The sequence below is a fragment of the Camelina sativa genome, chromosome 16 (genome assembly GCF_000633955.1).
Source record: "Camelina sativa cultivar DH55 chromosome 16, Cs, whole genome shotgun sequence".
NCBI lineage: Eukaryota > Viridiplantae > Streptophyta > Magnoliopsida > Brassicales > Brassicaceae > Camelina > Camelina sativa.
In genome coordinates, this window is record NC_025700.1 from 14,585,744 (window position 1) to 14,597,997 (window position 12,254).

The 12,254-nt window shown below is 35.9% G+C and overlaps 1 protein-coding gene and 2 long non-coding RNA genes across 20 annotated transcripts in view; 2 read left to right on the forward strand and 1 right to left on the reverse strand.

The window, feature by feature from the left end:
* Positions 2,494-6,847, forward strand: LOC104750572. Of its 15 annotated transcripts, none has more exons than XR_761657.2 (18): positions 2,494-2,646; positions 2,821-3,006; positions 3,096-3,262; positions 3,383-3,454; positions 3,546-3,763; positions 3,854-3,920; positions 4,011-4,049; positions 4,154-4,454; positions 4,539-4,675; positions 4,763-4,849; positions 4,941-5,044; positions 5,173-5,230; positions 5,422-5,508; positions 5,668-5,795; positions 5,907-5,994; positions 6,089-6,209; positions 6,400-6,547; positions 6,660-6,847. It is a non-coding gene; the product is annotated as an uncharacterized LOC104750572 (long non-coding RNA). The 15 variants fall into 15 exon arrangements; XR_761661.1 differs by lacking the exon at positions 2,494-2,646 and adding an exon at positions 6,306-6,327 and having other exon boundaries at positions 2,654-3,006; XR_761663.1 differs by lacking the exon at positions 2,494-2,646 and adding an exon at positions 6,210-6,327 and having other exon boundaries at positions 2,654-3,006; positions 6,089-6,133.
* LOC104750571 lies at positions 6,092-11,158 on the reverse strand. Of its 3 annotated transcripts, none has more exons than XR_761654.2 (4): positions 10,862-11,158; positions 10,387-10,502; positions 10,155-10,217; positions 6,092-6,165 (listed from the first exon to the last, which is right to left on the reverse strand). It is a non-coding gene; the product is annotated as an uncharacterized LOC104750571 (long non-coding RNA). The 3 variants fall into 3 exon arrangements; XR_761653.2 differs by lacking the exon at positions 6,092-6,165 and adding an exon at positions 6,549-6,816 and having other exon boundaries at positions 10,862-11,156; XR_761652.2 differs by lacking the exon at positions 6,092-6,165 and having other exon boundaries at positions 7,571-10,217; positions 10,862-11,154.
* The window catches only part of LOC104750573 (protein HHL1, chloroplastic-like), a 1,832-nt gene continuing 1,131 nt past the window's right edge, over positions 11,554-12,254 (forward strand). For both annotated transcript variants that reach the window (XM_010472384.1, XM_010472383.1), the window contains exon 1: positions 11,554-11,923. In XM_010472384.1, coding sequence (XP_010470686.1) covers positions 11,651-11,923 — 273 coding nt within the window. In that variant the 5' untranslated portion in view covers positions 11,554-11,650. The remainder of the gene's footprint in view (positions 11,924-12,254) is intronic.

Sequence of the window (12,254 nt, forward strand, 5' to 3'; positions counted from 1 at the left end):
CTCCTACTCTCATTGGTTGATTAGGCAAATTTTTGTGGTTGCCTTTGTTGTGCTTCTGCTTGAACTTCGTCCAATCTTTCATAGACGGCATTCATCTCAACCCTCATTATCCTCCGCATTTCTCCCAACAATGCTTACATCTGGATATTTTGAAGTCTCCCAGGTTGTTCTACTTCATGGTTGTTATTTTCTCCGTCAGCCATATTAAAGAAACCTGCAAAATGGACAAACTCGTTAAAAGTAAAAAGTTCTTCACAAGTGTTTACTCTCAAGTGTTTCACTCTCAAGTGTTTACTCTCAAATCTCAACGTATGTTCTAGTGACTCTCAAAGGTTCTAATAGAACATAAACCAATCAAATCCACTGTGTTTTCCAAAGCATCCAAAACAGATTCAACTCAAAGAGATTCCAAAATGGACAAAAAGAAAGGGAAAAATAATATTGAAATAAATGGAATGAAATAGAATAAACTAGAACGGTTCTTCTTTTTTTCGATAGAACAGGTTCTTTTTTTTTCTTTTTTTTTATAGAACGGGTTCTTCTCTTTTTGTTTTTTTTTTCTCTCTTTTTTTTCTTTTTTTATAAAACTAAATACAAAATTAAATAAATAAAGATGAAGATGGAAAGATAGAAGATGAAAGAAAGAAGATGTTAGATAGAAAGAAGATGAAAAGACAGAAAATGATGGAAAGAAGGTGAAAGATTAGAAGATAAAACGATAGATTACCAAACTCAAGGGTGTGCTCTGATACCACTTGATATGATCCTCCCAAGGATACGGCACCTTCGAGTTGGTTGATAGAGACACCTTTATTCTTAAGACGATGAAGCCTCAAAAATAAGGATGGTGGAATGAATGGTTGCACAAGAGTTGCGGAAAGACTCTTGATATACCGGTTTGATCTTTCAGCCTCACATCAAAAAGATCGGATCTCTCAGCCTCGCACCAAGGAGATCGGGGTTTTGACTATTGGAATCACACCAAGTAGTCGGTTTTGAATGTTGGAATCACACCAAGCAATCGGTTTTGTTCACAAAGAACAGAAGAGAATCACTCTAAAAAAGAAAAGGTTTTATAAAAAAAGTTGGATTATTATTTCATTGATCTTAGATGAGTTTATATAGGAAAGAAAACTTGGTAACAAAACCAAGTACTTATTATTCTTGAAGACTAAAAACATTAAAGATAGATAGTTGAATGAAGATTCAACTCTTGGTGCATGTATCCCTTCCCAATGTGACTCTTGAACTTATTTTCGTCACTCCTCTTGGACCACAAAATAAAGTGATTATTTTAGGCTTTCTTGGACTTGAATTAGGCTCAAAGTGGGCTGGACTTGATAGGTTTCATCCCCAAAAGGTTTTCCCATGTTCTCTTTGGCCATAAGCTCTTGAATAATCTCATTTAGTGCATTCCTTAGCTGCTTAGCTTTTGCTCTAGTCATTGGTCCTTCAGGTACAAGCAATGGTTCATCCGCAACAAGCTTCTCTGGTTCAAGCTCAGCTACATATTCCTCAGGTTCAAGCTCATCCTCCTTAGCTCCATCCATGATCACATCAAGACTGATCGCTGAGTGACCTGAGTCTCGAGATATGGTGAAGCAAGAAGCACTCAGGAGAATGAGAAGGTAAGATAGAATGATGACATGTAAGCAAAAGTAGAATTGATCTGTATTAATTGTTTTAATTTGATTGGGTATTCATTTTAACTGATGTGTCAGTCTCTACTTCAATACAAAAGGTGAGGTGTCATGCTCTGGTGAAAAACCTCCAAGTTTTATTGTATTGATTTTTAATAATTTTATGTTTTTTAAAATCTTGCTGATTTTTAAAATCATAGAAAATTTAGAAAGTAAAAATGAAGGATTCTAAGAGATTGTTTAGGAAGTTATTTTTTATAAATCTTGCTGATTTGTTTTTCCTAATCTTGTAAAATCTTTCTATTTAATGAAAGAGCTTTCATGACTTTTGTTATGAAGGAAATGATATAAAATCCTAAACCAATAACAGAAAATTTGAATTCATTAATAATCCAAGATTCTTTTGTTTTATTTGAATAACATAAAACTTTTAATGACTTTATAAAACTATTAATCCAATAACACTAGATTAATCAAGATTTTAGATAATTTTTTTACAAATCCACAACCAATAACACCAAATTTTTAAAGAGTTTTAAGAAGTCTTGATTGAATAACAACATATTTTACATAACTTTTAAAATTATTAAAAAAATTTCTAAATCTTAAACCAATACTCCTCTTATTATGTGTTTTTAAATTTTGTTTTGATCATAAATTGAAGAGTAACTCATAGAGTACTTCCGAGTGGAAGATGCTCTAAAATATGTGATTGGTTCTTAGCTTTTAAAGGTAATCGGATTTTGCTTTTTTTTTTTTTTTTTTTTTGTGGAAGGTAATCGGATTTTGTNGTTGTTCTTAGCCGTGATATATTAACGTTTTTTGTAAGCCCAGTCCACTAAAGAAAAAAATCTCGAAGAAGGAAAAAGGAAAATAGAGGACACAAGGAAATAAGTAATAGAGCAATTAGAGTAGAAAAGGAATAGGAAAATCGTGAACCGTTGAAAATTTAGGATGATGAAATCTTGACCGTCATAATAAATATTTTTTCTGCCACCAACTCCGAGTAAACAACAAAACCACAAATTTTTTTTTTTTTGTTATTACGGCAGTGTCTGATCTTAGTGATGCGAGTCTCAGTCTCTGATTTTGATTAAATCAAACCACCGATGATTGTTCACAAGATTTACTTTGATGCCTCTAATTAAGTCTTTTACTTGTTTGGTTTTTGCTTTAAAAGTAGCTGCTCATCAAATCAATCCATTGAGGAGGAGAACTAGTTCAGATTTTCCACATGGAGTTTCCCCAAAATTTAACTTCTTTGGGTCTGTAAACTGTTGCATGCTTCTCTCCATGATGTCAGCTGAGGTCGTTGGCCATAAATATGGATCCTGATTGGAGTGTTAATCTCTTGCTATCATTACAGGTGAGGTTATCTCTAGCTATAAGATTGTCAAGACTTATGTCTCTAAATCATTTTATTGCTATTAACGAATGCTTCTTTGTTTGATGTAGAGTGGAAACAGAGGCTTGACTGCATGGGATCATTGTCTCTTGTTTATTGCATTAGTGGTGATGCTAAAGATGGAATTGTCTATTATCATATAATTTGATAAAGATGCAGCAGAGGACCGCGAGAGAGAGAGAGAGAGAGAGAGAGAGAGAGAGAGAGAGAGATTCATGTAAGTCTATTTTTTCTTTCTTCTTTTTTAAAAAAAAAAACTCTTTACCAATCTTAGTATAATAATACTTCATTCTAGAAGGTTTTATATGCATGTTCTCTTCTTAATTTTCACTTTCAGGTTAAAATATGGCTTGGAGAACAACGCAGCAGGTCGCCCGCTACTACTATCTTCTCTCTAGGTGTCACTACGGTTTGTTCAATTTCTGACACCCACAACCTTTATTACTTGAAAGATTCTCACATTGGTTACAAAAGATTTTGCTCATTTTTTTTTTATTCAGATCCCAAATCCCAAGAGGCTATCAAGATTTCTCTTGACCTCCAGAAGTTCGTTTCTTATTGACAACAGTCTTCCTGATGTGTATGTCACAACTCATCTTCTGTCTTATCATCGATTCAATTTTACTTGCTTTCGTTGTGTCTGCTTTGTTTTGTCTTTGCTGGGTCGTCTCAGTCTGCTCAGTCTGATTTTGGAAACCAAGCTAATTATTTGTTTAAGGTGCAGAGCATACTTCAGATCTTTGATTGAAATTTTTATCTTGGTATATGTCTTGTGAATAATGTTTTCTGATGATGATTTCAATTGCAGCTTGCTGCTTATGGCGCGACGTGGTTCTGGAGAAAGGTACATTTGATCATTATAGCATGATGACAAAGTAATGTCTCCTCTCTTTATCTTCGAATACATTTACTTACTTTCGATATTTTTGTTTGTAACCTAACTCTGCTTTGTTTTGTCTTTGCAGGTCTCAGTCTGATTTTGGAAACCAATTATTTGTTTTAAGGTGCAGAGCATACTTCAGATCTTTGATAGAAACTCTATTTTAAGACATGTCTTGTGAATTAATAATGTTTCTTAAGTATTCTGATGATGATTTTCATTTTGCAGCTTGCTTATGGCTTGACGTGGTTACATATGGGGAAGAGTACATTACTTAATCATTACAACATGATGACACTACATATTATTTAATCTTTTCTCACTGTTAATATTTTTCATGTTAGAATATATCTTGGAGACAACACAGCAGATCGCTACTTACTATGTTCCCTCTCGATGTCTAGTTTACAGATTTCATCATCAAAGAGAGTGCCTCTTGTCACGCCTGTTTGCGGAACAGCTTCTGTTGGCAAGTCCACTAGTAGCTACACAACTTGCTCAGAGACTAAACTTGCCAAATGTCTTACAGGTAACCATTCTTCATCTGTTCTTTGCATTCTCATTTGTTTGTGATTTTTTGAAAAATTATAGTATGTGCTCTTTTGTTTCACAGACGGACATGGCATATGAGCTTCTTCGAACAGAAACTGAGTACGTTATTCTCCTTTTTAATGATGGACATACTATGAAGTTCCCTTTGGAGTTGGACTTTGCTTTCCTTACATGAGCAATAGTAACCAAGATTCCCAAGTAAGTAATTAGCTTTTGGTTCCATAAAATCATCTTGAGATTTTCATGTCTTAACATCATAACTGGTTATCGTTTTGTTTCTCCAAGTTTCTACAAAAATACCATCTTTCTGCCATTGTGGAGCATCTTGGGAATATATATAGCATTTTTTGCTCATTACTCCTTTTATGCGAGGTCAGCTCCTTAGACATGGCATAAGGTAAATATGATATCACAGTTTTATTTGATTTATGAGTTTATATTGTTCCTTGACTCTGTTTTCCAGGGAAGTCTGGTGCCAAAGAAGTCAACTTTCCCTTCTGGTACTAAAGCGCCTGCGGATCATGTTCACAGCAAGGGCCTTAAGCTCTGGATTTACTCAGATGCCGGGTAAACTATTTTTTTCCTATGCTTCTAGAATAATTTCAGAGGTCAGAGGAACGAATTTTACACTTTTCCTGGTGCTTTGAACATGAATACACATTCTCCTTCTAATTGTGTTGGTTTACTTGCAGCAGCACCATGCCAGGTTCTTTAAGCCATGAGGAGCATGATGCCAATACCTTTACAGAATGGGTACGTTAGATTTCATTCTTGTTTTCTCACATTCTTTTTCATCTCATAAAATGGTCACTGACCTGATTTTCAGACAGTGAGTATAAGTTACAATACTTGGTGGACAAGAACGTGATTGTACTCCGATCCAAATGTTTTTCATATACATTTCTGATGATTCTGTTTTTGGCTTATTATGTTTCTTCGTGAAGGTTGGGAGTGCACTTTCGGATCCATATCTTCCATCTGCAGCTGCATTAAATGGTTTAGCTGGGCCACTCCATGGTTAGGCTAATCAGGTAACCTCTCTTATTTATCTTCTGAGTGAATCTTCTATTGTTGTTCGAAACTACAAGTGAGAGTTACGAGAATGGCACTTATAAACTGCGAAACTTATGATGTTCAACTGAGAATTTTGAAATCGTAGTCTGTTTTTCTTTTGCATGGTCTTGTTGTAGGAAGTTCTGCTGCTGTGGATCAGATCAGTTGTCACAATTGCCAAAAAATGTGTTTTGAAAGCAAGTTTGTTATCTGATCATCGCTCCCCCGGCCTCTGAATTCATACTTGTGGAATTGTTCATCTAGGGTTTGGTCTCTCTCTCTCTGTTGCTTTATATTATGTTCATTCCTCTTTTATTTGTTATACTTCTTAAATAATGCGTCCCTAAGTAAGTAAGTTTCATCTTCGTTTTTGAAGGTTGTTTTACATTTGCTTGGAGAAGGTCCTGAGGCAACTCACCCCTGCTAATTGCAAATTTCATATCGTACTAGCTGGAGCTCTAAAGGTAATCGAATTTTATGTTTAAGCAGAACTAGTATTGAGTTTTCTGAAGAGTTATGCCTCTAATTAGTCTTAACTTCTTTGGTTCTGCGGTGAAGGTTATCAAATTAATCGACAGGAGGTTACCCCAATAACTTCTTTGAGTATGTAGTGTTGCATGCTTCTCTCCATGATCCTGATCAACACAGAAATTCTGTTAATCTCTTGCTATCTTTGCAGGTAAGTTTATATCTAGCTATATATGAGAGTCTCATAAGACCAATGTTGCATATGAGACCAATGTTGTTACCCCCAATAACTTCTTTGAGTCTGTAGTGTTGCATATGAGTGGAGTGAAGTAAGTTCTGAAAGACACAAGGATGCTCACACATTTTTTGCTAGTTCTCTGATGTTTAATCCTTTGTAACAGTTGCTCAATCCCACAGAATTATTTTGCTAATCTTGTGGCTGAGCGTGAGTTTGTGGAATGTACCTCCTCTGTTCCCGCAAGCTTTGGTTCTGTTCAAGCAACTCTATCCGGACCACACGACAAAAGAGATGGAGATTTCCCACAACAGGTTTGAAGACATCATCCACTGTGCTCTAAATTTAAAATTATATATGTTTCATCTCTTCCCTTATCTTAGTACATATATTTAATTAAGAAAAATGATATTATCGCATTTGCAGGAAACTGTAGGAGTGTTCATGGAAAAACTGCTTGATACACTAAGCTACTCACAGATAAACATTCCCAATGTGGGCACTTGCTTGTTGCTGAGTACCGAAGAGCTGCGTTCGTTACTCATCCGGGAAATAGTCATCAGACAGTTACAAAATTGCAAACCTTTTTCAAAAAAAAAAAAAAAAAAAAAAAATTTGGGTTCAGCCCTAGGGGTGAACCATTCTCATTCACCCCTCTTTATTAACCAATCAAAACACAACAAACTGCCATGTCATATCATATTTATAAAATAAATCAAAACTGAAATAAAAAGACAAAACAAGTTAAGGAAACCAATTCTGTAGATTTTTTATTAAGGAAATTATGTTGGTTTAGGTTTATAAAATAATGATTAGAGTTCAGATTTTACAATTAAATGAAATCATATGTCGGTTTGGGTTTACAAAAAAATAGGTAGGATTTAGTTTTTACAATTAAACACAATTATGTGACGGTTTGGGTTTACAAAAAAATGGTTAGAGTTTAGGATTTAGATTTTACAATTAAATGAAATTATATATCGATTTGGGTTTACAAAAGAGTGGTTAGAGTTTAGGGTTTAGATTTTACAATTAAACAAAATTATATATCGGTTTGGGTTTACAAAAGAGTGGTTAAGGTTTAGATTTTACAATTAAACAAAATTATTTGCATCCTATTAATAGAATAATAATCAAATCTATGCAAATCAATTTTTGATAACAGTTTCCTTTGTCCAGATTCTAGATATCAAATTACCGATCTTATGATTTGAATATAATCACAGTTAGGATTTTAGTATGCCAATCGATGATGAATATTATTAGTGAAGAATTTAATTGTTTTGCCATATGTATAAACCGTAGGGGTAAGATTTTTTTCTTAAAGATTAATTTCCTTTTATATATGTTAATTTAACTTTTTAGATATTGATTTGATGATTTCCATTATACAGTAATTTAACATTTCTTTATATATATATATATATATATAGGTTCCATCAACCCTAGCAGCAAAACAATTTCATCCAATCTCGCCTCATCTTGATCTTCAAGATATCTGCTTTGGTTTTTACTGCGAGATTCTTGCTTGATTCGATCAAGGTGTCTGAGCTTTGATTCAAGCTTGGCTTCAAGTGGGGTTTTGGAGGTATGTGAGCGTCAAATCTTCAAGTTTCAATTATGGGGTTGAAAGTTTCAGATTTTTTGTATCATCCAAGTGTTGTTTGAATATAAAATTTTATAAATCCTACCACTTTGGTTTTATTTTTCCTACAGATACACGTTTAAGATCATCCGCATCCTTTATCGCTAATTTCGAGTCATTATCCATCCATGGTGAATCCTCCTTCTCGGAGAATCCTCCTTAACCGCAATTCATACCTATCGGTTACACTCCAAGGGTTTGGTGAGTGAAGAGCTTATTAAGGATGATACAGTGCTGGTCGTTGGTTTAGGTTTGTCCCTCTGTAACTCTAACGATGACACGAAACTGGAGACTAATAAAGCTCTGAGAACCCAAAAGCTGGCACACCCAGAAGCTGCGGAACTGGCTGCCCTCATTCACGGCTTGAAATGGGCCTTGCAACTCAGTGTGGAAAGTATCCAATTCTTCTGTGACGACTCCAATATCTTGGGCTACGTAAGTTTCTCTCTTCTTTTACTGTGGCCAAAGAGACTCATCATATTCCCACAGATTAGTGGTATTCAGCAACCATCTAGGGATACTCGCTCTATAAAGAAGAAAGTCAATAGAAGATCCAGGCAGCAGGTGAAGGTTGGACCAAAAGTGCTAAGGTGAGGGAACACATCAGCTTATCTTTTGTGTTTAGTGGGGAATTTGGTTCTCGGTTTCAACCACATAACCCATACAATCCAGGTAGTTATGATGATCTGATGATTGAGGAAGTGGAAGGTGAGAGAGATTTGATGGGTTCAAAAAGACTCTCTAAGGCTGCTAAGTTTTCAGGAAGTGGAATACTTATATTCTGAACATGATCGAGAGAAACATGGGGAAGCTAGTGACGGTGGACATAACGTGGAAAATGTTTGGCATATATATATCAAGAGAGAAACAAACATCTCATTGTCTCTATAGCTGATAGAGTTTTCATGACTGGGAATCGAGTCTCTGATTTTCTCAAGTTCACCAAGTATGGGAACCTGGTGGAATTTTAGCTGGACAAATGCTGCTAGACGGGTTAGTGGAATTTTAGGCCTGTGAATGTGATAGAACTCTTGATTATGTTCCGAGTTTGTAACGACATTAAACGACCAATTGAATCTAGAAGGGCTAACCGTGTATGGGAGCGTGGTGGTTTAGAGGTTAGACAATTTCAGTGGGATTGGCTAGAGAATGATTCGAAAAAGTTTTTGGAGTTTTCAAATGAAGGCTGAAGCATCATGTGATTGGTTTGCAAAAGGTCATGAGAACAGGTATGGAGGAAATGTATGATGGGTACAAAAAGGGAACTGAGAGGCTGAAGGTCTCTCAGGAAGCCCCTGGCGACTCTAGTGGCTAGGAATCATGTCAAAGGAAACGACCGCAAGTTTCTCAGAAGAATTATGGTGACGCAACGGTTTCATAGAGCTCGGATAATGAAAAAACTCAACTGAGGGTAATTAGTCTCTCTTATCTCACGACTGGCTACTCACAAATTATCTCATGATCTGCTTCTTGAAACTGCCAATAATGCTCTAGTCATATCTTGGTGGCAATTAGTGCCCACGAGAAACAAACCAAAAGTTTATCTCGGAAGGGTTGTGCGTGGGGTCCGGGGTGGAACATGGTATAAGAAGGCTCTGCGGGATATGATAGATGGATATTACAGAACCACAAGATTCAGTTTTAAGGCAGTAAGAGTGGCGTTACAAAACTACTTTGTGGTGAACTATACTCTTGAGGGTCCTAAGCTGGTGATGGTTTATGAATGTGTAGAGATGCAAACCTTTTCCAGTTTCCAAAAGATGTATGTTGGATCACAAAAGGATATATGTGAAGATACTTACTTGCATGATATCAACAAGATCCTATGGTTTGGAAATAATATCAAGGAAGGAACCTAACGCTGAACTACGTGCAGAGAATTTCAATACAAGGCATGTTACCTGAGAGAATTTCAGGAAAACAACCTCGTGATCCAGGCCGGTTTAGCAAGAGAAATCAGTGTGGAGTACAGTCTGAACATGTTTGGTGGGGATTTATGCAAAGGTTAAGTATATGGTACAACGCTCAATAAGCTTGAGATCAGACAAGAGTGATGTGGGAAGGTTTAAATGAAGCCTAAGAAAATCACGCTTTAGTGATCACATACTTTGTGAACATGAAATTGCTGTAATGAAGGAATTAATTATATAGCAAAACAACAAAACAATTCTAAATCTATCTCTTCTCTTCCCTCTAATTCTTCTGTTTTCTATGGCTAGGTCACTGACTTTATAATTCCTTCTAGGTCAAGTGCAACCCAAAAGGTAAGAACATACCTGAGGCTGCTAGTGCTCATATCTCCGCTTGCCTGACCCAGTTCCATCTTCCGCCAATCAGCCCTAAACGGATCGACGAAAGCAAATAAAGAGTGGTTAAGTCCAGAAAATGTAAAAAGAGGGAGATGATTCACAAAATTACTAAATCCCAAAGCGAAAACGAGCGATCTAACAGAGATGTTCCTTATTCTAAGCTATGATTCCTAAATTACAAAAGTCGCGAAAAGCTTACACGAAGGATCGTCCTTGTACGAAGAAGAGATTTCTCTGGATCGTCCTTGTACGAAACGAAGAAGAGATTTTCTCTGGATGATGGAGTTTAGGGTTTCCTTGGACTGGAAAAAGATACTGCAGTGGTTTTATAGCTGGGATTAGTAATGGGAGAGCGTAAAATAGCAAACTGCTTAATAAAGTTAGAAAACGAGGAGCATAACAAGTAAGGCACTTGACTGGAAAACAAAACCGTTTAAATTAGTAACTTTTTATCAGTTTTGTATACACGAAATCTCAATATGATTTCAAAAATTAACCCAATAATCTCAATTTGTTTATCCCTAATTTTAAATCAGTTTATTATTTATAACTTTCACTTAATTATACTATCAACCTTGAAAACTTTTTATTTACCTTAGTTTCTTTTTTTGGCAAACGAATTAACAAAACATCCCAATTGCAATATAATAATGTTTCGAGGAGGAAGGGATTACCGTAGAAGAATCGCGTGGTGAGGCCTTCCTTACACATCTTCTTCACCAGATCTGGTGGCCCAAAAGCTTCTCTAATCTTCTTTACGCATGACTGATTATTGAAAAAAAAAAAGTGTTGTCCTCGGAAATCTTGAGAATTGTCCATATGAAAATTCTCAAAATCTCAGAAGATAACAGTTTTCTTCCGGTCAAAAGAGGATCTGATAGAAAAACAGACATGATAGGAAAGGAGACAGAAGAGAACTTATTAGAAGCGGCTTAGCCTTGTCAGAGACAGAACTAGGAAATCTACTTTCCTTCCACCCTTGCATTATCGTAACATCTCACTACAACTGGGCCTATTTGATATTTTCCAGGCCCAGTCCATCAATATTTTCTCTGTCTCTTTTTTAAGATAAAGCAAGCACCCTAACTTATTTGTATTCCTATTTGACTTTTTCCGAACTAATCAATCAGCCATATTATAGCAATTTCTTGTTTGTAGACTATTGATTGATTGAGACTTTTCTTCTATAGAATAGGATTGTTCTTTGTTTTGGTTTAATTTGGAAACAGGACTGTCCTTTTTGGTTTAATTTCAAACATGCGTAGAGAACAACGGTAGAAGAAAGAGATTTACGGTTAGAAGACTGGTTCTGGTTCGGTTTAAAAAACGGGTAGGACACGTGGCAGATCCAAGTAGATAAGGTACTACGAATCCGCGAAATCATCATCCCCAAAAAAAGAACTCTCCGTTTACGAAACGAACACGAAACACTTTAGTGTGGGTTGAATCTTCTGGTGCGTAAAATGGAAGTGAGTATGTCTCTGAACGCGTTAACTCGGCTTCCCCTGAAGAACACGGGAAGATTCGAAGAGGTTGGTTTAGCGAGACACTCGCTGTTTAGCTCAAGAACGGCATGCCGAGAGACGGCTGTGCAGCCGCGGCGGATGGTTTTTGTTGTGGAGGCTAAGGGAAAGAAAGGTATGGCTGCTCGTCAGTATCAACGTACTCCTCCTCCTATGCCTAAGATTGAAGAAGATGGAAACCCAAGATTTGTTATCTTCATTCGTATGGCCAATGTTCGTCTTTTTCCCCCACTCTTTCTTTTGATTAGCTTCTGCTCTTACGAGTTAAATTGTTTTAGCTTTGCTTGGTTCTGGTTGGAAAGTTTTATACTTTTTTTTTTACAATTTGAAACTCCTAGATTGCAATTGTTCTCTTCAACACTTAAAAATCTTTGTTGTAAGTTCTAAGTTAATTAAATGCATAAGATTGTTAGCTTCATTGGTTTTGTTTGCAAAGTTATGTACTTGTCTTTCAATTTGATTCTTTTAGACCATAAATCAGATTGCAATTGTGTTCTAGTTTTTCATCGATGCGAGTTTTTTTTTTTTTTTTTTTTTTTTTTTT